The following is a 22,734-nucleotide window of genomic DNA, read 5'->3' on the forward strand; positions in this document are numbered from 1 at the left end:
CTGCATAGGAGGCTTGTGAATAAAGGGGTAGATCTTAAAAGCCCTACGCGTGTAAATCCTCCCGGATTTACGCGTGCAGGGCACTCGCTCGCCTATTTTGCATAGGCCGCTGGCAAGCGCAAAGCCCAGGGACGCGCATATGTCCTGGGGCTTCCTAAAAGGGGCGGGAGGGTGCGTGTCTGGGGGTGTGTCCGGGGGCGGTCCAAGGCGGGTCCGGGTGCGTGGCGACGGTTCAGGGGCTGGCCGGGAGGGCGGTCCCGAGTCCCCCGGCACTGCGGCCTGTGCCGGGGGATGCTGAGGCGGCGCGCACAAGTTACGCCTGCCTCAAGCAGGCGTAACTTGTACAGCAAAGGTGGGGGGGGGATTTAGGTAGGGCTGGTGGGTGGGTTAGATAGGGGAAGGGAGGGGAAGGTGGGGGGACGCGGAAGGAAAGTTCCCTCCGAGGCCTCAAGCAGGCGTAACTTGTACAGCAAAGGTGGGGGGGGGGGGATTTAGGTAGGGCTGGTGGGTGGGTTAGATAGGGGAAGGGAGGGGAAGGTGGGGGGACGCGGAAGGAAAGTTCCCTCCGAGGCTGCTCCGATTTCGGAGCGGCCTCAGAGGGAACGGAGGCAGGCTGCGCGGCTCGGCGCGTGCAGGCTGCCGATTTTGCGCAGCCTTGCACACGCTGACCCCGGATTTTATAAGATACGCGCGTACCTTATAAAATCCGGCGTACTTTTGTTTGCACCGGTTGAGCGAACAAAAGTACGCGCGCGCATACTTTTTAAAGATCTACCTCAAAATGAGAAGCTTGGGAGTGAGCGCCAAAATGGTGGTGAAGATTATAAACTGATTGACTGAAAGGAGACAGTGTGTAATGGTAATGGAACCTACTTTGAAGAGAGAACTGTGTTAAGTGAAGTGCCACAGGCATCGGTATAGAGACTTGTTCTGTTCAATACCTTTGTGAATGACATTGCTCGTTGGGCATCTCCGCGTGGCCCCCGGAGAGACGCCACTACCTGCGCCGCGCCCCTCCCCAGGTGCGTGTGCCCAGCGCTGATCCCTAGTTTAAAGCCCTCATCAAGTGGATCCACTGTCTACTCAGCAATCCTTGAAATATCATCCCATGATCCAAGAAGCCAAAACATTTAAGTCGACACCATCAACGCAGCCATTCATTTATCTCCAGAATGTGAGCTTCCCTAACTGGGCCTTTATCCTTAAACTCATCATCCCCTTTTCCAGATCATTTATGAATATGATAAACAGCACAGATCCCAGTATCAATCCCTGTGGTCTTCCATTAATGACCTTTCTCTAGTTGGAAAACTGGCCATTTAGTCTTAACTCTCTGCTTATTGTCTTTTAACCAGTTACCAATCCACAGTAGAACACTGTCTCCATGACTTTTTAATTTCCTAAGAAGTCTCTCATCAGGGTCTTTGTCAAATTATCAACTGGCTCACCTTTATCTACATGTTTATTTACACCTTTAGGCATGTCCACTCTGTTGCAGATCTTAGTATCATCCACAAATAGACAAACTTTACCTTCTATCTACTCTACTTTCCCAGCTCTGCCCCCTTTCCAGTCACGCGACACTAGTCACCCTGATCGCCTTGCTAGAACAACTGTATCAGTTTTATCCCTTTGTTAATCCGTCATTCCTGTTAAGTTATTATATCTTGTCACAGTAATCCCCTGATTCTAATATTCTCTGTTACCACAATCCTCACATGATTTTTATGTATAATGTTCTTGAGTTCTTATGGATAATACTGTATTACATATTATGTATGTATAATGTTCTTGAGTTCTCATGTATAATGTTGTTCAAATGTAAACCAGAGTGAAGGCCAACACTAATACGTCGGTATATAAAAACAAACAAACAAATAAATTACTACCCTTAACAAATTAACCTTGATGCTTTTAATGCAACTGCAACATTGCTCTCCTCTTTGACAGCGCTGATCCTTATGAAGGGCCTGTGGTGGGAACCAGGTGGCAGCCCCGGATGATGACGTCAAACTCTCCAGTGTATTTAAGCCAGGCCTCGCTCCATAGCGTTGCCTTTGCATCAGGTCTCCTTGCTATTCGAGTACTCGTTGCTGCTACAGAATCCTCTCTACTCTTTGTTCCTGACCTTCGTTGTTCCCGGTTCCTGTCTTCTTCGTTCCTGCCCTGTCCATGTTTTGGACTGACTCTACGGATATCGACTCTGCTACGCCAGACTACGCTACTGCCTATCTGCAGACCCAGACCTCTGCTATGCCCGACTTCGCTACTGCCTATCTCCAGACCCAGACCTCTGCTATGCCCGTCTACGCTACTGCCTATCTCCAGACCCAGACCTCCGCTACGCCTGACTAATGCTATTGATTTCTCCGTGATCAGACCATTGCCTTGATTGACAAACGCTATTGAGTTTTCCATGATCAGAACTCAGCATTGCTTGCCACGACCTCCGCTTTGCTGCCAGCCCTGATCCAAGCCTGTCAGTGATGCCTCTTCTAGCCTACTCCCTGGTCTTGGACTTATTAGGCTTTGGCCTACCTTTGCTCGAGCGCCCCAGCTAATCCTCTTTCCATTGGCGCCCGAGTTCCAGTACCATGCCCAGTCCAGGGTAAGACTATGCCACCTATCGTCTGCTGTCTCTGGGCTGAACCAACATCTCAACCTAACCAACCTCGAGGCCCACCTAAGTCCTGCCGGCCCCAGCACCCCAAGGTTCAACCCGCGGGGAACGAGGGCTGGCATAGGTGAAGCCCCAGCAGTCTCTACCTTCAGCCCACTCCACCTACTGACGGGTTGCATCAACCCCACCTCGGCCCAAGGGTCCACCTCTGATGCAACAGGTTGCAAAGACCATGGACTCTGTCGAGCTGTGTGCCCTCCAGGCCATCCCAGGCCTGGCATCCAATGTACAAGAACAGCAGCAATTTCTTGAGACATTGGTCTCCTCCATGGATCGTCTTCACGCCTGGCTTGATTCCCTCACTAATAACCCAGTTCCTCTTCCGGCTCCTCCTCATCCACAGCCACCTCCATCAACGCCTCGAGCTTTGTTGGCACTCCCAGCGCGCCCGCGCTTCAACAATGACTCCAGACTCTGCAGAGGGTTTATTAACCAATGTTATATGCAATTCGCTCTGCAGCCCTCCATTTTTCAGGACGAAGTGACGAAGGTGACCGTCATTTTATCCCGCCTAGAGGGGAAGGCGCTGGCTTGGGCTTCCCCCCTGTGGGAACGCTCGGATTCCTTGTTGAAAGAACTGACTCAGTTTGTGGCTGTGTTTCGACAGACCTTTGATGATCCTGGGCGACATGCCGCGGCAAGCACCAGCTTACTACATCTCCGTCAAGGCCAAAGTAGTCTTTTCGACTATACCATTGAGTTTCAGACTTTGGCTACTGAGCTTGCTTGGCAGGAAGACTGCCTCCGAGCTATCTACCTGGATGGACTCTCCTCACAGCTGAAAGATGAGTTGGATGCATGGGAACTCCCTTCCTCTCTTGAGGACCTTATAACCCTGGCAGGCCGAATCGACCATCGTCTCCAAAAGCAACACCGGGAGAGTCTGATGCCCAAGAAGCCTTCATGGGTTCGCTCCCATTCACCACCTATTACCAACCCTGCCCTCAAGGTGGTCAAGACGGAAGAGCCTATGCAGTTCGGTTGTGGGCAACGGACACCGGAAGAGCGCCTCCGGCAGAGACAAACCGGTCTGTGTCTATATTGCGGAGCACCTGGCCACCATCTACAGACGCCCTATCCATCTGGGAATCTCCTTGGCCCAAGTTCAGTAGGGGTCCTGAACTTGGGTGCAACCTCTCCGGCCCCTCAGTTATTTGTACCAGTCACCCTGATCTGGGTTTCCCAGTCCTTTCCGGTTCTTGCTCTGGTAGATACCGGAGCATGAGGTAATTTCATTCTCAAGGACCTTGTTCAGCTTTTGGGCATAAAGACCCGCTCGCTTGAAACTTCTCTATGTATTGCTTCTATCTACAGAGAGCCGTTACCCAGCGAATTTCCTTGACTACAGAACCTGTCCAGTTACACACTGGCGCCTCACAAACCGAGGAACTCGAGTTGCTAGTATTGGAGAAATCCATCCATCCCTTAGTTCTTGGACTCCCTTGGTTACAGAAGCATTCTCCCCAATTCAACTGGGGTTCGTTGCAACTGGTGGAGTGGGGTCCCACCTGCCACCAGTCCTGTCTCCAGAAAGTGATACCGCCATCCGTGGTTCCTCTGGCTACTACGTCCTCCGGCATACCTGCTCCTTATGCAGCCTTTGAGGGCATGTTCTCCAAGCAAAAGATCGACCTCCTTCTGCCTCTTTGAAAATTTGATTGTCCAATTGATCTCTTTCCAGGAACCACACCTCCTCGAGGACGTACCTACCCTCTGTCTCTGCCCGAGACAAAGGCGATGATGGAATATATCCAAGAAAATCTCGTGAAGGGATTCATCCATCTATCTACTTCTCCCGCTGGGGTGGGATTCTTTTTTGTGACCAAGAAAGATGGGTCACATAGGCCGTGTATTTACTATCGTAGCCTAAATGCCATCACCCATAAGGATAAATATCCCTTGCCATTAATTTCTGAATTATTTGATCGCCTTCAGGGCGCCTCCATTTTTACAAAGCTGGACGTACGCGGAGCGTATAACCTGGTAAGAATCTGTCCCGATGACATTTGAAAAACTGTCTTTAACACCCGGGACGGGCACTATGAATACCTGGTGATGCCCTTTGGCCTCTGTAATGCGCCTGCAGTATTCCAACGAATGATGAACGAAATCTTTAGAGATCTACTGTACACCAAAATCGTGGCTTACCTGGACGATATCCTTGTCTTTTCCAAAGACCTTGATACCCATCGCGCTGATGTCTGAACTATTCTTCAGCGCCTTCGTGAGAACCATCAGTTTGCGAAATTGGACAAATGCTTGTTCGAGAAATCCAATCTATCTTTTCTTGGTTATATCATCTCCCGACAAGGGTTTGCCATGGATCCAGCTAAACTAAAAGAAATCCGGGATTGGCCACAGCCGTTGGGCCTCAAGGCGCTCCAGTGCTTCTTGGGATTCCTCAATTACTATCATCATTTTATCCCATCATGAGAGGTCTAGAACGGGTAGATGTGAATCGGTTATTTACTCTTTCGGATAGTAGAAAGACTAGGGGGCACTCCATGAAGTTAGCATGGGGCACATTTAAAACTAATCGGAGAAAGTTCTTTTTTACTCAATGCACAATTAAACTCTGGAATTTGTTACCAGAGGATGTGGTCAGTGCAGTTAGTATAGCTGTGTTTAAAAAAGGATTGGATAAGTTCTTGGAGGAGAAGTCCATTACCTGCTATTAAGTTCACTTAGAGAATAGCCACTGACATTAGCAATGGTAACATGGAATAGACTTAGTTTTTGGGTACTTGCCAGGTTCTTATGGCCTGGACTGGCCACTGTTGGAAACGGGATGCTGGGCTTGATGGACCCTTGGTCTGACTCAGTATGGCATTTTCTTATGTTCTTATGTACACTATTCTACCCTGGCTGCTCTGTTGATGGTCTTGACTCATAAAGGTCAAGACACGTGAAACTGGCCTCCTGAGGCAGTCACAGCCTTCCATCGTCTGAAGGAAGCCTTCCAGAAAGGGTCCTGTCTGCACCATCCCGATGCAAATTGTCCTTTCCTGGTGGAAGCTGACGCCTCAGCCATTGGGGCTGGGGCCATCCTGAGTCAATGCACCACCTCTGGTACCATAGTTCCCTGCTCTTTTTATTCCCGTAAATTCTCATCTGCAGAGCAAAATTACAGCATCGGGGATTGCGAACTGCTCGCCATAAAACTGGCTCTCGAAGAATGGCGCCCGTGGCTAGAGGGCACACAACACAAATTCACAGCATTCACCGATCATAAGAATCTGGAACATTTGAGTCAAGCACAACGTCTCATCGCCCATCAAGCTCAATGGGCCTTGTTTTTTACCAGATTCAATTTTGAATTTCGCTATCGCCCAGCCAACAAAAATCTCTGGGCAGATGCCCTATCATCATCCTTCGAGCCTGAAGATACTCCGGAAGAACCTACTCATATTATAGACCTGGCCTGTATTTGTTTATCTGCTACTCACCCTGTTCCTGCTGGAAAGACGGTCGTGCCCAGATGACTCCGAGAAAGAGTTCTCCGCTGGGCACATGATTCCAAATTCGCTGGTCACCCAGGACGAGCACGAACTTTAGCACTGCTCCAGCGGTTCTTCTGGTGGCCCACCATGGTCTCCGAAGCAAAAGCGTATGTCAAATCCTGTAACATCTGCGCACAGCAAAAACCCCTGGTTGGTCGACCTTGGGGTCTTCTACAACCACTTCCAGCACCAGAAGAACCGTGGACTCACTTGTCTATAGATTTCATCATGGATTTGCCGCCTTCAAAGGGTCACACCATAATATGGGTAACCACAGACTGATTTTCAAAAATGGCCCATTTCGTCCCTCTACCAGGCCTATCATCCGCTCTAGAGCTAGCACATCTGTTCTTCCATCATATCTTTAGACTGCATGGCCTACCCAAGGACATTGTTTCAGACAGGGGTCCTCAATTTGTTGCCAGGTACTGGCGCACCCTCTGCCGAAAATTCGGTATTAACATCAGCTTAACGATCGCCTATTATCCCCAAGCCAACAGGCAAGCTGAGCGAATGAATCGCTCCTTGAAGGCCTTCCTGCGCACTTACATCAATGACCAACAAAACAATTGGTCTGGCCTCCTATCCTGGGCAGAGTTTTCTCACAACTCTCACATTGCCACTGATACTGGAACATCACCATTCTCAGTTGTCTTTGGGAAACAACCAAGACCACTATTGCCCATACCTCTATTAGTGTCGTCCCCTGCGGCACAGGCTACTACAGATGCCCTTAAGATGTTTTGGGAGCAGACAAATCTCCGCTTACATCAGGCCACTTCCCGGGCCAAGAGAACTGCTGACAGTCGACTTCGCTTGGCTCCTGAATTCCTCCCTGGACAGAAAGTCTGGTTAAGTACTCAGTATATCCGACTTCGAATACCGTCCATAGATTCGCGCCTAGATATATTGGTCTTTTTCCTGTTACCTGATGCATCGGACCCGTTACATACCAGCTTCGGCTGCCTCCTTCGCTGGGAATACATAATACATTTCATGTATCGCTTTTAAAACCTGTGATTCTATCTTAGCCTGCCCGGAAAGCCCCTGAGCCACCTCCATTGGTGGCAGAAACTGACACAATGTACAAGGTACACGAAGTCCTAGATGTCCGCCGTAGGAGCCGCCGGTGGGAATATCTCCTTTCCTGGGAGGGTTACGGGGACCTGAAAAGAATTAATGGGAACCAGCTCAGAACATTCTGGACAAAACTCTCCTCCTGAATTACCATCATGCCCATCCATGCAAACCCCGATCTCCAAGAGGGGGGCATAAAGGGGGGTACTGTTACGCGTGCTGTCCGCAGCAGACCCGTGGCATGGCCCCCTCACCTTCTTACACAGACTCCAGCTCCTGGTTCCGTCTTGCTAGCGGCAGTGGACCACCGGTTCCGACCTCGGACCGCCCCCGGTGCCTCCAGCTCTGCCATGGTCCCCAGTGTTTCAGGTCAGGATGCCATTGCTCTTTGGGCCCCCGGAGAGACACCCCTAGGCGTGCGCGCATCGCTGATCCTTATGAAGGGCCCGCGGCGGTAACTTGGCAGCAGCCCCAGATGATGTCGTCAAACTCTCCAGTGTATTTAAGCTCAGGCTTCGCTCCATACCTTTCCTTTGCAACAGGTCTCCTCACTACTCAAGTATTCGTTGCTGCTAGAAAATCCTCTCTACTCTTCATTCCTGACCTTCATTGTTCCCGGTTCCTTTCTTCTTCGTTCCTGCCCTGTCTCTACGGATACGGACTCTGCTACGCCCGACTATGCTGCTGCCCATCTCCAGACCCAGACTATGCCTGACTAATGCTATTGACTTCTCCGTGATCAGACCATTGCCTTGATTAACTACGCTATTGACTTCTCCGTGATCAGAACTCAGCATTGCTTGCCACGACCTCTGCTTTGCCTCTGGCCCTGATCCAAGCCTGTCAGTGATGCCTCTTTTAGCCTACTCCCTGGACTTGGACTTATTAGGCTTCGGCCTACCTTTGCTTGAGCGTCCCCAGCCAATCCTCGTTCCATTGGCGCCCAAGTTCTAGTACTGTACCCAGTCCAGGGTAGGACTACGCCACCTATCGTCTGCTGTCTCTGGGCTGAACCAACCTCTCTAGCTAACCAACCTTGAGGCTCACCTAAGTCCTGCCGGCCCCGGCACCCAAAGGCTCAACCCGCGGGGAAGAGGTGCTGGTGTAGGTGAAGCTCTAGCGGCCTCTACCTTCAGCCCACTCCACCTACCGATGATGGGGACCCGTAGGTCCTCACTTACAGGTTGCGTCAACCCTACCTCGGCCCAAGTATCCACTTCTGACACAACAAGCAAGGCCTTTGACACTGTTCCACACATAGGACTTATAAATAAATTGTGCACCCTTGGTATGGATCCTAGAGTGAATGACTGGGTTAGAAACTGGCTGAGTGGGAGGCGACAAAGGGCAGTGGTAAATGGAGTTTTCTCTGCAGAAGTGGTTGTTACTAGCAGTGTGCCTCAGGGATTGGTCCTTGGACCGGCTGTTTTCAACATTTTCTTGAGTGATATAACGGAAGAGTTGTTGGTAATGGTTTGTCTTTTTGTCGATTATATCAAAATCTATAACAAGGTGGACAGCCAGGAAGGAGTGGAAAACATGAGGAAGGATCTAGCAAAGCTTGAAAAATGGTCTAAGGTCTGGCAGCTAAGATATAATGCTGAATAATGCAGAGTAATGCATTTAGGATGCAAAATCCCAAGAAAAGGTACAGTATTGGAGGTGAAAATATTTAAGCACAAAGAAAGAGTGGGATCTGGGAATAATTGTATCTGATGATCTTAAGGTGACTAAACAGGTGGATAAAGCAACAGTAAAAGCCAGAAATATGCTTGACTGCATAGGAAGAGGAATGATCAGCAGAAAAAGGGAAGTGATATTGCCCATGGTGAAACCTCATTTGGACTACTGAGTACAATTCTGGAAACTGCACCTTCAAAAGGATATAAATAGGATGAAGTTAGTCCAGAGGGTGACTAATAAAATGGTCAGTGATCTTCATTCTAAAGCATATGGGGATAGACTTAAAGATATAAACATGTATAACCTAGAGGAAAGGCAAGACAGGGGAAATATGATAGAGACATTCAAATATCTCAAAGGTTTCCATGCACAGGTGGTGAGCCTTTTTCAATGGAAAGAAGGCTCTGAACAAGGGGTCATGAGATGAGGTTGAAAGGAGGTAGAGTCAGGAATAATCTTTGCAAATATTTCTTTACGGAAAGGGTGGTAGATGTGTGGAACAGCCTCCCAATGGAAGTGGTGGAGACAAAAACAGCATCTGGATTCAAGAAAGCATTGGATAAATATAGGGGATCTCTAAGGAAGTGATGAGAATTATAATGCTAAATTAATTGGACATGTGGGCCATACTGTCTTTTTCTGTTATCATGTTTCTATGCTTCTAAATCTGCAGATGACAAATTTATTCAAAGTTGTTAAAACAGCAGTGGATTGTGAGAACTGCAGAAAAACCATGTGAGACTAGAAAACTGGGCAATTGAACAACATGAAATTTAATGTAGAAAAATACAAAGTGATGCACCCAGGGAAGAATAAGCCCAACTCAGGTATACAGTGTTGGGTTCTGTATTGGGAGTCTCTTATCTATGAAAAGGACTTTGGAGTCCTTGTGGACGACAGACTGAAATCCTCAGCTCATTATGATGCAGTGGTAGTCAAAAAAGCAAATAGAATGTTAGGAATGATCCAAAAAGGAATGGAGAATAAAATGGAAAATATATTGTCTTTGTATCAATCCATGGCACAACCACACCTTCAGTACTGTGTGCAGTTCTGATTGCCCCATCTCAATAAAGATGTAGCAGAACTAGAAAAGTTGCAGAGAAGGGTAACAAAAATGATAAAAGGAATGGAATGGCTCCCCTATGATGTGAGGCTATGCAGACTAGGGCTCTTTAGCTTGGAAAAGAGAAGGCTGAGAAAGGATATGATAAAAAATGGAATGAGTAAATAAAGGATGTTTATTTATCCTTTCAAATACTATGAAATTAAGTGGACATGCAGTGAAACTAACAACCAGCAGATTTAAAACAAATCATATAAACTACTTTTTCACTCAGTGCATAATCTGTGGAATCTGTTCAAGGCCGGATTTAAGAATGTTGCACCCATCTCAGGGTTGGAGAGTGGTGGGGTGGGAGATCAGAAAGCCTCTCCTCCCCACCTTTCAAAAGTCCAAGAGTGCTCTAGCAGTACCCCTTTGAAGTGAATTGCTGGAGCAGGCTTCTCCTTGGCACAGTTGCACTCTTGTTTGGATTGGGTATTGGGCACCTTAGCAATTGCCTATGCTTAAATCTGGGCCTGAATTTGTTGCCAGAGGACATGGTCAAGGCAAGTATCACTGGAGGGTTTAAAAGAGGTTTGGACACGTTCCTGGAGGAACACACCATAAAAGATTATTAGCCAGGTAGACTAAAGAAAGCTACTGACATCCCTGGGAATGAGTAACAGGAAATAGATCTATTTTATGGGATCTGCTGAGTACTTGTGACCCATACTGGCCACTTTTGAAGACAGGATAATGTGCTCGATGGACTTTGTCTGAACCAGCATGGCATTTTTTATGTTCTTATCTGTCCCAGCTGTCAGACATACAAATCTGACTGCCTGCAAAATATTGCTCCAAGTCAATCTTGCTGTCTTTCCTCTACTGTTCTAGGTACATACAAATGACCATATTTAAACCAACATCAAGCTACCACTTAATATTATATGCAGCTGTTCCACCCTGTTCATAACCCTGCCTTCTATATCTATACTAAAGTATGCATAAATTCTGTCACAGTATGGGTTTCCAGCACATCTGCTATTAGGTTGTTCTAGATAAGTATCATCTCACTAGTAGCCAATACAAGGGCAACATTACCTTTCTAGGTAATTATCTCACTAGTAGCCTATACAAAGACAACATTATCTCCTTTTTCCTGCTGAAGATATCTCTACTTAAGCACCGCAGCACACAGTTAGCTTTCCCTGTTGTCTTATTAAACTGACTGCCATTCTGGCCATCCCATTTCAAAAAAGATAAGCAAGCAAAACTAGAAAAGTTACAGAGAAGGGCAACAAAAATGATAAAGGGTATGGAGGGAATAGTTATTTATCCTTTTCACGAGTACTAAGATTAGGGGACACTATGAAGCTGGTAAGAGATTTAAAACTAATTTAAGAAATTATTTTTTCAGTCCATGCACAATTAAGCTGTAGAATTTGTTGCCAGAAGAAATGATCAAGCTTAGTAGTACAGCTGGATTTAAAAGGTTTGGTCATATTTCTGGAGCAGGGATCTCAATCCTTTACTTGGGGGACAACCTAGGCAATCAGATTTTCAGGTTATCCACAATGAATATGCATGAGGTAAATTTGCATGCACTGCCTCCATTACATGCAAATCTATCTCATGCATATTCATTACTTTTATCCTGAGAATCTCACTGGCTAGGTATATCCTGAGGACAGGTCCATTAATAGGTAGGCTTGGGGAACACAATTTCTTATTGCTGGTAGCGAACTACAAAGAATCAATGTGCACATTAGGATCTGTTGGGTACTTCTTCCAATGATCCAGATTGGCAGGATGCTGAGCTTGATGAACCATTGGTCTGACCGAATATGACATTTCTTATGTTCTTAACCTTCAAATCATCTCAAATGATTATGCTTAAGACTCTTTCCTGCTTAACGTTTGCCAGTTCTTTTTCTTCTAGCTGATAACTGGCCAATGGAAGATTGAGGTTCAGAATGATCAAAGGTTTGTAAACTGATTTCAGTGCACTGAAATCAGCTCTCATTCTGACGAAAATTTCTTGAAGATGCCTGCAAAAAGGAAGGGCAAGGTGCGTCTATACCCCTCCGAAGCCACCATGCCCTCCAACCAGAAATTGATAACAGCTTACCGGTCGCTTCCAAGTCAAGAGGAGGAGAGCGAATGTCCCATTGTGATTCCTATCGAGGGAATCACCAGGGGAAGTAACCTTGAGCCCTCCGTGCCTTCAGCGACACCAGGCCCCGGGATTGTCTGGCTCCTCTCTCTCGCCTGGGACGCCAAAAGATGACGTTGGACGAGTCGTCCCGGAAGGTGGGGGCCAGAGAGAGGATTTGCCCGAGTCATGCGGTTTACAGCAGCGCTCGGAGGGACTGAATGGAGAAGGAGATGGGACGAGGTTCCTAACTTCAACACCGGACGGTGGACACGATGCGATGGCGGGGACCGCTGGAATCTCTGGGACAGCAACGGTGAGAGAGGCCATTACCCAAATGGAGCTGGGTGAGTCCTTTCACATTCCAACCAAGCCTGAGGTGGTAACACTGGAAGCGTTGTGGGACCTAATGGTTGGCTTAGGCCAATGCCATAATCAACAAGGGACAGAGTTAAAACAACTGAAAGAAAAGGTGGAATTGCTGGAGGAAAAGGTGGAGAGGCAACCTGTCGAAATAAAACAGCATTTTGAGAAATTGGAAATATCACTGGCTAAGAACTCTGACTGTTGGGAAAATTATAAAGGATTATAATTACATGAACAGGAGAATAGAATACCTTGAAAATTATAATAGAAGGCTAAATTTACGCATGCTCAATTTTCCTAAAGTTTTGGGACAAGACTTTTTAGTGACTTTAAAAAGATATATGTTGCAAGTATTAAAATTTGAAGAACGGAATATTCCGGTAGTTAATAAATTGAGTTTTCTACCTGTATTAATAGATTCTAGGGATAATCAAATACAGCCAGAGGCCTTACAGAACTTAACGCAATTCTTGGAAAATTCTACTGAGGAAGTTCTCGAACATGGAACCCTGTTGATAACTCTTTTCAATGAGGCTGATTTAAGTCTGATTATGCAGAGATATTTTAAGAATATTTCAATTAGTTTTCTTTCTCAACAAGTCAGGATTTATCCTGACTTTACCCGAGTTACTCAGGAGAAACGTAGAGACTTCCTAAAATTAAAATCCCAGGTAATACAACTAGGCTATAATTTCCAGTTAAGATACCCATGGTTAGATCGAAGGATGAATCTTTTATTTTTTTTATTCCAGAGCAATTAAAATCTTTTATAAATGCTAGGAATATAGTTATACCCTCTGTAATTAACAACTAGTCCCGAAGGCACTTAGTTAAGTTAGACTTGGACACACAGCTTGTATTTGTATTGATTATTTATATTACTCCCAGTGATTTCCTTTTGTTTCACCTCAATCATTACCTTTATTGTGGGGACACATAGATTGAGATATGTATGGGATAATGAAAAGATATGTATGTTATTCTTGAAACTATTTGATTTCCTGTTATGTACTAGTATTTTGTTAAAGGACATAATGCTATGTGTATCCCAATTTTTTCTGGAAGTAAGATTGTATTACTTAAATGTAGTTGAAAATGAATAAAAATAAAATTAAAATAAATAAATAAATAAATAAAATAACTGGCCCTTGTGCTAAGCTCCACATTACCCCACTGGTCACTTCACAATCATTAGAATGGACTCTATTTACAATGAACTCTGAATTTTGTTGCTTAACCAGTTCCTTACCCAATTAATAGGGTTCTGTCAGACTGCTATACTGGTTAACTTGCTTACCCATCATCTATGCAGAATAGTGTCCAAAGCGTAATGAAATCCAGAAAGGCTACATCTACTGCAATTTCCTGATCTTTTTTCACCTCATTAAATAACTTCGGGGCAGCTCAAGGCAATGGTGCCCCCCCACCCACCCCCCATGGTCCGGTGCAGGTGAAATCACAGAGGGCCAGGGCAGGGGGAAGGCAATGAAGGGTGAAGTGACCCACCCAAGGTCAAAGGAATGGCAATAGGATTTGAACCCTGGTTTTCCTTGTTTGCAGCCCACTGCTCTAACCACTCAATTTTTGGGCCTGTTATTTTTTTGTTTTCAGTCTTCGACGTCTGCACTAGGGAGTGCTGTAGAAATGTTTAATGGGGCGGGGCGGCCTTTGGCTGCCCCAACCCCCTGGGTCTAGAAATAGGACTCCTCCATTCCCTATTGCCTGCCTCCCACCCTTCTCCAAGATTTGACCCCTGGGGGTGTGAAAGGTTGGTAAATGGTGGGAGTCTGTGTGTGTGAGACACACTCTCTTTTAGGGCAGATACAAGGGTATTAGATGCCCTACACAAACCTTACAGCCTTTCATTCCCCCTTCCATCCCCTCCACACACAATTAAAACATGCATTTTAAAATTTAACTTTCCCAACCTAAAAAAGCAGATTGCATACGGAAAATAGACATTCAAAGAACAATCTTCTGAAGTAAAAATATCACAACATATATATTATATAGGCATATGCTGCAATACTTTAATAGACTTAATAAACTACCTTTCTCATAGTAATCAAGGCGGTTTATTGGATCCTATATGGTATTAGGCCCATGGTAAAGGGCACTGACTGTGGACCTGACCCACAGAAAGCCAGGAATAAACAATTCCAATATAGTAAGCCTTCCATATCATAATTGCAAGCACTCAACCTATGAAAAAGCTATAGTGCAAATATTACATCAGGCCCTAAACACCAGTATACTGGTAAGGGAGAAGGGAAGACTGGCAAATGGGGAATAATAAAAAATAATGAAATAAAATAAACCAAAAGCAAAAAGGGGGAAACCACCGGCTGTGTCCGGTTCACAGGAATAAAACTTCCGTGCTGCATCTCACTGACCCTCCGCCTTCCCCTCAGCCTTTTCTTGCCCCTCCGCAGCAAATGACCTTTCCACTTTCACGCCAACCTTTTTTTTTTTTATTTTACAAACTTTATTTAAATTGTCTTTTGTAAATAGACAGAAGCGACAAAGGTTAAGACCGAACAGGTGCCAGAGATGAGTACTGGGCCATGAGCTCATCGGATTTGACTAACACTGCTGGCTTTCTGAATAATAAAACTGTTCAGGCTTGGGTTCGATCACCCATTTTGAGCCAAAAGAAGGTGCAGGAGAATACCATTAGGCAATAAAAAGCTGAATCAGAAGCAGCATATGGAGGACGACTAGGGAGAAAATGCAGGGGCGGTTCTATCATGAGGCAGGGTGAGGCAGCAGCTGCAGTAGAGATGTTTTGGTGGGGCACATTTTGCCGCTTCAAAATTCTGCTGCTTGAGGCTGCTGCCTCACCCTGCCTCATGAGAGAACCACCCCTGAAAGATCTCAATCAAGTTTGTCTGACAGGACAAGGAAGAGCACTCAATGTGATTTACTTGGATTTTAGTAAAGCTTTTAAAATGGTCCCACATAGGAGACTCATGAACAAAATGAGAAGCTTGGGAGTGGGTGCCAAGGTAGAAGCATTTGCCCGGATTTTAAAAACCCTGCGCATGTAAAATCCGGGCTTTATGCACGTGGCTGGGCCTTGCACGCACTGAGCGTATTTTCTAGGGGGCCTGGCCACGCGTGTAAAGCCCAGTACGCGCACAAGTGCCGGGTTTGAAGGGGCAGGCTGGGGGGGTGGGGCATGTTCTGGGCAGGGGGTACCGGGACAGCACCATTGTTTCCTGTCCCGAAGACTCAGCTTGGGAGCTGAAGTAAGTTGCAAAACAAAAAAATTTTAAAAAGGTAGGATTTAGGGGATGAGGAGGAAAGGAGAATAGGGAGGGAGTATGGATAGGGGGATAGAGAAGTTCCCTCCCAGTCCACTCCTTAATTGGAAGGCCGGAATGCGTCGCCGCTCAGAAATTGCAAAAGTCCCCCCCCCCCCCCATGCGTGCCACCCGCACATAAGCACGTGGATTATAAAATCTGGCACGCACATGCGCGCAACCATCAGATTTTATAAATTGAGTGTGCCAGTGCGTGCATGTTATAAAATCTGTGCGTCCATGTGTGTGCGCACACATTATAAAATCTACCCCATAGATTGGAAACTGGTTGACTGACAGGAGACAGCATGCAATTGTAAATGGAACCTACTCTGAAGAAGGAATGGTGTTAAGTGGAGTGCCACAGGGATCGGTTTTGGGACTGTTTCTCATCAATATCTTTGTGAGCTAGCTGGCAAAAGAGATAGAAAGTAAAGTTTGTCTATTTGTGGATGATACTAATATCTGCAACAGAGTGGACATGCCTGAAGGAGTAGAGAAAATGAAAAGTGATTTAAGAAAGCTTGAAGAGTGGTCAAAGATTTGGCAGCTGGCATTCAATGCCAAGAAGTGCAGAGTCATGCATCTGGGTTGCAGCAATCCAAAAGAGCTGTATGTGATGGACAGTGAAAGACTAATGTGCACAGACTGGGAGAGGGACCTTGGTGTCTGATGATCTGAAGGTAGTGAAGCAATGTGACGAGGCGATAGCAAAAGCCAGAAGAATGCTAGGATGCATAGACAGAGGAATAACCAGTAAGGAAAAAAAACAGATCTGAATATGTATACCCTGGAAGAGAGGAGGTGCAGGGGAGATATGAATCAGACCTTCAGATATCTGTTAAGTTTTAATGATGCACAATAGTCAAACATTTTCTGCTGGAAAGAAATAAATAAAACTAGGAGTCATGAAATGAAACTCCAGGGAGGACAACTCAAAACCTGCTTCAACGGCAATGGAAAAAGTCTGATTCTTCACTTTCAATGCATATCCAGCATAATTCTCTGCTTCAACAGCAGGGAGAATGAAGAAAAGTGGATCTATATACAGACAACAACCAACAAGGACTGAATTACATAGTCTGGGTAAACAAATAAGCATGGGTGAGCTTGCTTCTTGCGGCGGTTACTACCCCTAACTAATTAAGCTAGATATTTCACTTAGATGCAGTTCCAACACTGCTCTCTACATTAACGGTGGGGGTGGAAGGGAAATAGAACCAAAAGGTTACTAAGAGCCAAGAGTAACAGATAAGTATGAGAAAAAAAAAAGTGCGAAACTTGCTGGGCAGACTGGATGGGCCGTTTGGTCTTCTTCTGCTGTCATTTCTATGTTTCTAAATTAAGTGAAAACATAAAAATAAAATAATTCTGAAATAAAGGACAAAATAATCAGAAATAAGATCAACAAGTGTCAGAGATCATCCAAGGTCCGTGCAAGTTAATGATATGAAGATAAACATGTGCCACAGTGCAGGTGCTTTAGTCTAAAATTATAACCAATCTTCATTATCACATTTAAATTCTTGTTCTGAACTGACAAATAGAAAGGCATGACTTGAATCTAAAAGATAATGAGAAGACTGCAGCTTTCTTCAGGAGTCACTCTGCTGCATCATCATTTCAGTTTTGAAAGTGCATTTCAGTTGCAGTGTCCAAATTCAAAAGAGGACTATTAAGCAGTTAAATGAATAGGGCAAACTAGGAAGATAGCGTACAAGTGAAGCTAAAAAAAAAACAGGCAACAAGGGAAGAAATATTGAAAGGACATGGAAAAGAAGATGAGATGCTTACTTTCTTTAATTTGCTGGTTGATCAGTGCCTGGTCATATTCCAGTTCTTGTTCTGCTTTGATCTGTGCTGTGAAGATTTGCTGTTTTAAATCCTCTACATAGAGCTGCTGCTGATGAACTTGTTGTTGATAAAACGTCTTCAGGTCTCTAAGCTTCTGTTTATATTCTTCATGCACTGCATCCACATTTCTGATGTCATAAATATTAAGATTTGTATTAGGAAAAGAATTCCACATACTGTACAGCTGTTCTTAGATACTGAAACTCAGGCCCCTTATCATCCATGGACTAAGACCAACAGATTAAGTTACAAATAAAAGATACAGATAATTAGAAATAATTTAAATTTATACAACCAATGACAGATAATATTTTACATTCTACCTTCTGTGCTTTTTATAAACTCATGGCTAGGGTGACCATATAACTCAATGAAAAGTCCCTCATGAGAGGCTTCTAAGAAAACTAAAAAGTCATGGGATAGGAGGCGATGTCCTTTCGTGAATTACAAACTGGTTAAAAGACAGGAAACAGAGCGTAGGATTAAATGGTCAATTTTCTCAGTGGAAAAGGGTAAAAAGTGGAGTAAATGATCTAGAAAGGAATACGATGAGTGAGGTTATCAAATTTGCGGATGATACAAAATGTTTCAGAGTAGTTAAATCACAAGCGGATTGTGATACATTACAGGAGGACCTTGCAAGACTGGGCATCCAAATAGCAGATGAAATTTAATGTGGACAAGTGCAAGGTGTTGCATATAGGGATAAATAACCCTTGTTGTAGCTACACGATGTTAGGTTCCATACTAGGAGCTACCACTCAGGAAAAAGATCTAGGCATCATAGTGGATAATACTTTAAAATCATTGGCTCAGTGTACTACAGCAGTCAAAAGAGCAAACAGAACGTTAGGAATTATTAGGAAGGGAATGGTTAATAAAACGGAAAATGTCATAATGCCTCTGTATTGCTCCATGGTGAGACCGCACCTTGAATACTGTGTACAATTCTGGTCGCTGCATCTCAAAAAAAGATATAATTGTGATGGAGAAGGTACAGAGAAGGGCAACCAAAATGCTATAGGGAATGGAACAGCTCCCCTATGAGGAAAGGCTGAAGAGGTTAGGGCTGTTCAGCTTGGAGAAGAGACAGCTGAGGGGGGATATGATAGAGGTCTTTAAGATCATGAGAGGTCTTGAACGAGTAGATGTGAATCAGTTATTTACATTTTTGGATAATAGAAGAACTAGGGGGCATTCCATGAACTTAGCAAGTAGCACATTTAAGATTAATCGGAAAAACTTCTTTTTCACTCAACGCACAATAAAGCTCTGGAATTTACTGCCAGAGGATGTGGTTAGTGCAATTAGTGTAGCTGGGTTCAAAAAAGGTTTGGATAAGTTCTTGGAGGAGAAATCCATTAACTGCTATTAATCAAGTTTACTTAGGGAATACCACTGCTATTAATTGCATCAGTAGCATGGGATCTTCTTAGTGTTTGGGTAATTGCCAGGTTCTTGTAGTCTGGTTTGGCCTTTGTTGGAAACAGGATGCTGGGCTTGATGGACCCTTGGTCTGACCCAGCATGGCAATTTCTTATGTTCTTATGACAAGAGAGATGAGCAGAGCCAGTCTTGGTTTTACCTCAGTGATTGCATGGAAATGTAACTGATTTTCCTATTAGTTCCATAAGAGAAGAACTTCATCTTCATACAATGGGATAAAGCCAGGACTGGCAGAGCTTATCCCTCTTGTCATAGAGCTATCAAGGTCATCATGATGCTAATCTTGTTAGGGTTGAGGCACATATCAAGTATATTAGTGCTCCAGTTCAGAGGACAAAAGAAGGTTGCTTCTAAAGCACATGCTACATCAGTTCAAGACCATGGTTCTAATAGATACAAGGTTGAAATGATCAAATCTACACTTCTACATGGTACTAAATGCTAAGAGAGATTCATAGAAAGTGATCCAATAGGACAATGCTTTAAATCATTAAGACTTGCTAAGTAGCAGGCCGAACCAATACAGTGTGTGGAGTTGCACTTGGGTTTTGGACGCGCGTCCACAACCTCTTATTCTATAGGGGGATTAGCACGTCAAAAACGTGCATCCAACCCAACGCAAAACTAATAGCGCTCATCACATGCAAATGGATGTTGTTGAGGCTATTAGCTATTCTCCCCTGATCAAAAAAAAAAAATGAGTGCCCGACCTGCACATTTTTACGCTCAGCAATTAACACCTACCCAGAGCAGGTGTTAATTTCTGAGCAGCCCAAAAAAAGCAATAGAAAAGCAGAAAATACTGCTTTTCTGTACTTCCTCCAACTTAGTTTCATAGCGATATTAAGTCGGAGGAACAAAAAGGACAGAATGTTGTTAAAAAAAAAAATTTAAAGTGTGCTGGCAGTCAGGTTAGGAAAAGGGATGTTCGATTAACTAGCGTCCATTTTCCTAACCTGTGGCTGTGCACAAATTCGAAAAACATATGCTCATAAAACCGAGTGTCTGATTTCCTAACCTGCTGGCAGCCGACCTCTCCTGGTCACCCACAGCCGAGGCAGTGCTAGGGTCCCTAGCGCCTCCTTGTCAGCGCGACCCCTCTTAAGTATACAATCTCGCGCCCAGGAGAGGTGGCTGGGCGCGCATTAGGAAAGCCGTCACTCAAAACTGAGGGCCCGTTTTCCAAGCTGATGTATTGGATTGGCCTGTAGATCTAGGAGACAGTGAGCAGAGCTCAAAAAACTTTGCCTACTTATGAGCCAGATCCGCACAGTATTCCCCTAGTCCTCCCATTTTTGATAGATGAAATACTAAATATGTTCTGATGTTCTACTGTAACTATTGCTTTTGTTCTTAAATATACCTTACATACAGCTTTTCAAAAAGGCATAGTGACATAGTTTAATTTTATTTTCAGTAACTATTAGTCAATCACAAAATGTTAACACAGAAAGAGCAATGAAAAACAATTCAAATACAAGAAAGTACCATTTAATTCTTTTTTTTTTTTTTTTTATTATTTATTTATAGAATTTTGACCAACAAAATCAGGTACATTAATTCAGGGAAAATACAAGTAATTTTGCAGGATCGGCATATCAAATTAACCATACATGGCCCATATAAAAGGAAATTAAAAACAAGAAACAATTACTGCCTACTCTGCGTAATTACTATGTAATATTAATGAAATGAAAGACAATACCTACTAAGCATAATTTAAGAAAAAAAAAAATCATATACAATTTTTCTAATGAAATAAATAGGACCAGAGATAGTGGTAGCACCTATTTTTTACTTATACCGTAATCAAGATAACTTCTAATTGAGTTTACAAGGGCCTAGAGTCCAAAAAATTACGTAACTGATCAGGTTCAAAGTATACATTTTTTACACCCTGTCTATTCACTAAGCATTGGCATGGGAACTTAAGACTAAACTTAGCTCCCATACCTACTACTTTGTCTCTCATTGAAAGAAACTTTTTCCTCCGTTCCTGTGTGGAACGTGTAATATCTGGGAAAATCCATATGGGCTGACCCAGAAAAAGTGATTTCCTATTACGGAAAAAAGCTTTTAATATCATTTCTCTATCCTGAGCAAATACACATTGTATGAACAAAGTTCCTCTCTTGTTTATCTTTAATTCCACCGAGGTTTCAAGAAATTGAGTTAAATCTAGCTCTAATTCAGGTTCATTTTCTGTAGATGTTACAGGGGTAACCTTAGTCATATAGATTTTAGCTAATGTAGGCATCAATTCCTTAGGAATTCTTAACACTTCCATTAAGTATTTTTTAAACATTTCTAGAGGAATTATTTTTTCACAACATGGAAAATTGAGAAAGCAAATGTTGCTTACCTGATGTAACAGGTGTTCTCACAGGACAGCAGGATGTTAGTCCTCACAAATGGGTGACATCGAGGATGGAGCCCACCACGGAAAACTTCTGTCAAAGTTTAACAGAACTTTGACTGGCCCCTACTGGGCATGCCCAGCAAGGCACTGACCCTGCAGCCAGCAGGGGTCTCCCTTCAGTCTGATTTTCAAAGCTACAGGCAGTGCCTAGAAAGTAAAAATAAAACGAACCCAACACCGCGGGGAGGCGGGCGGGTTTCGTGAGGACTAACATCCTGCTGTCCTGTGAGAACACCTGTTACATCAGGTAAGCAACATTTGCTTTCTCACAGGACAAGCAGGATGGTTGTCCTCACAAATGGGTGAGTACCGAGCTGAGGATGTCCCGACCTGCACCAAATGTACCCAACGGTGTACAGCAGGCACAACAACTGAGGAGAAATTTGGGAAAGGGCATCCGCACCCTACCGGGTAGGTGGAAGGGTGTTGGTACATCAGGTTGGAAAAAGGTTACGCAAGACAGACTGGCCGAAGATGGAGTCCTGTCTTCCAGCCTTGTCCAAACAATAATGGGCTGCAAAAGTATGGAGAGAACTCCAGGTTGCAGCTTTGCAGATGTCAGGAAGCGGCACCGATCGAAGGTGTGCCACTGACGTCGCCATGGCCCTCACAGAGTGTGCTTTAACACGGTCTTGAAAAGGAATGCCAGCTTGCTCATAGCAAAAAGAAATGCAGTCCGCCAACCAGGAAGAAAGAGCCTGCTTACCCACAGGTTGTCCCAACTTATTAGGATGGAAAGAGACGAATAATTGAGTGCTCTTCCTGTGGGAAACTGTACGGTCTAGGTAAAAAGCTAGAGCCCGTTTACAGTCTAGGGTATGCAGGGTCTGCTCTCCAGAGTTTGAGTGGGGCCTGGGAAAAAAGATAGGTAGTACGATAGATTGATTGATATGAAACTCAGAAACTACCTTAGGTAAAAATTTAGGGTGAGTGCGGAGTACCGCCCGGTCCTGCAGGAGCTTAGTGTAAGGCGGATAGGTAACTAGGGCCTGTAATTCACTAACCCTGCGAGCTGAAGTAACAGCCAAAAGGAATAACACTTTCCAAGTGAGATATTTAAAGTCACAGGAGTGCAGAGGTTCGAAAGGAGGTTTCATTAGACGACCAAGAACCAGGTTAAGGTCCCAGGATGGGGCCGGAGGACGCAAGGGTGGCTTTAGATGGAGTAAGCCCTTAAGAAAGCATGTTACTAGGGGATGCACTGAAATAG

At 44.5% G+C, this 22,734-nt stretch overlaps 1 protein-coding gene across 2 annotated transcripts in view; it reads right to left on the reverse strand.

Annotated features, from left to right (window-relative positions):
- STARD9 (StAR related lipid transfer domain containing 9) overlaps positions 1–22,734 on the reverse strand; it is a 432,822-nt gene that overhangs the window by 109,110 nt on the left and 300,978 nt on the right. For both annotated transcript variants that reach the window (XR_003856299.1, XM_029598695.1), the window contains exon 21: positions 17,600–17,787. Coding sequence is in view for 1 of the 2 variants with exons in the window: in XM_029598695.1 (XP_029454555.1) it covers positions 17,600–17,787 (188 nt within the window). In the remaining variant the exon portion in view is untranslated. The remainder of the gene's footprint in view (positions 1–17,599; positions 17,788–22,734) is intronic.

Source organism: Rhinatrema bivittatum, chromosome 4, assembly GCF_901001135.1.
Source record: "Rhinatrema bivittatum chromosome 4, aRhiBiv1.1, whole genome shotgun sequence".
Lineage (NCBI taxonomy): Eukaryota > Metazoa > Chordata > Amphibia > Gymnophiona > Rhinatrematidae > Rhinatrema > Rhinatrema bivittatum.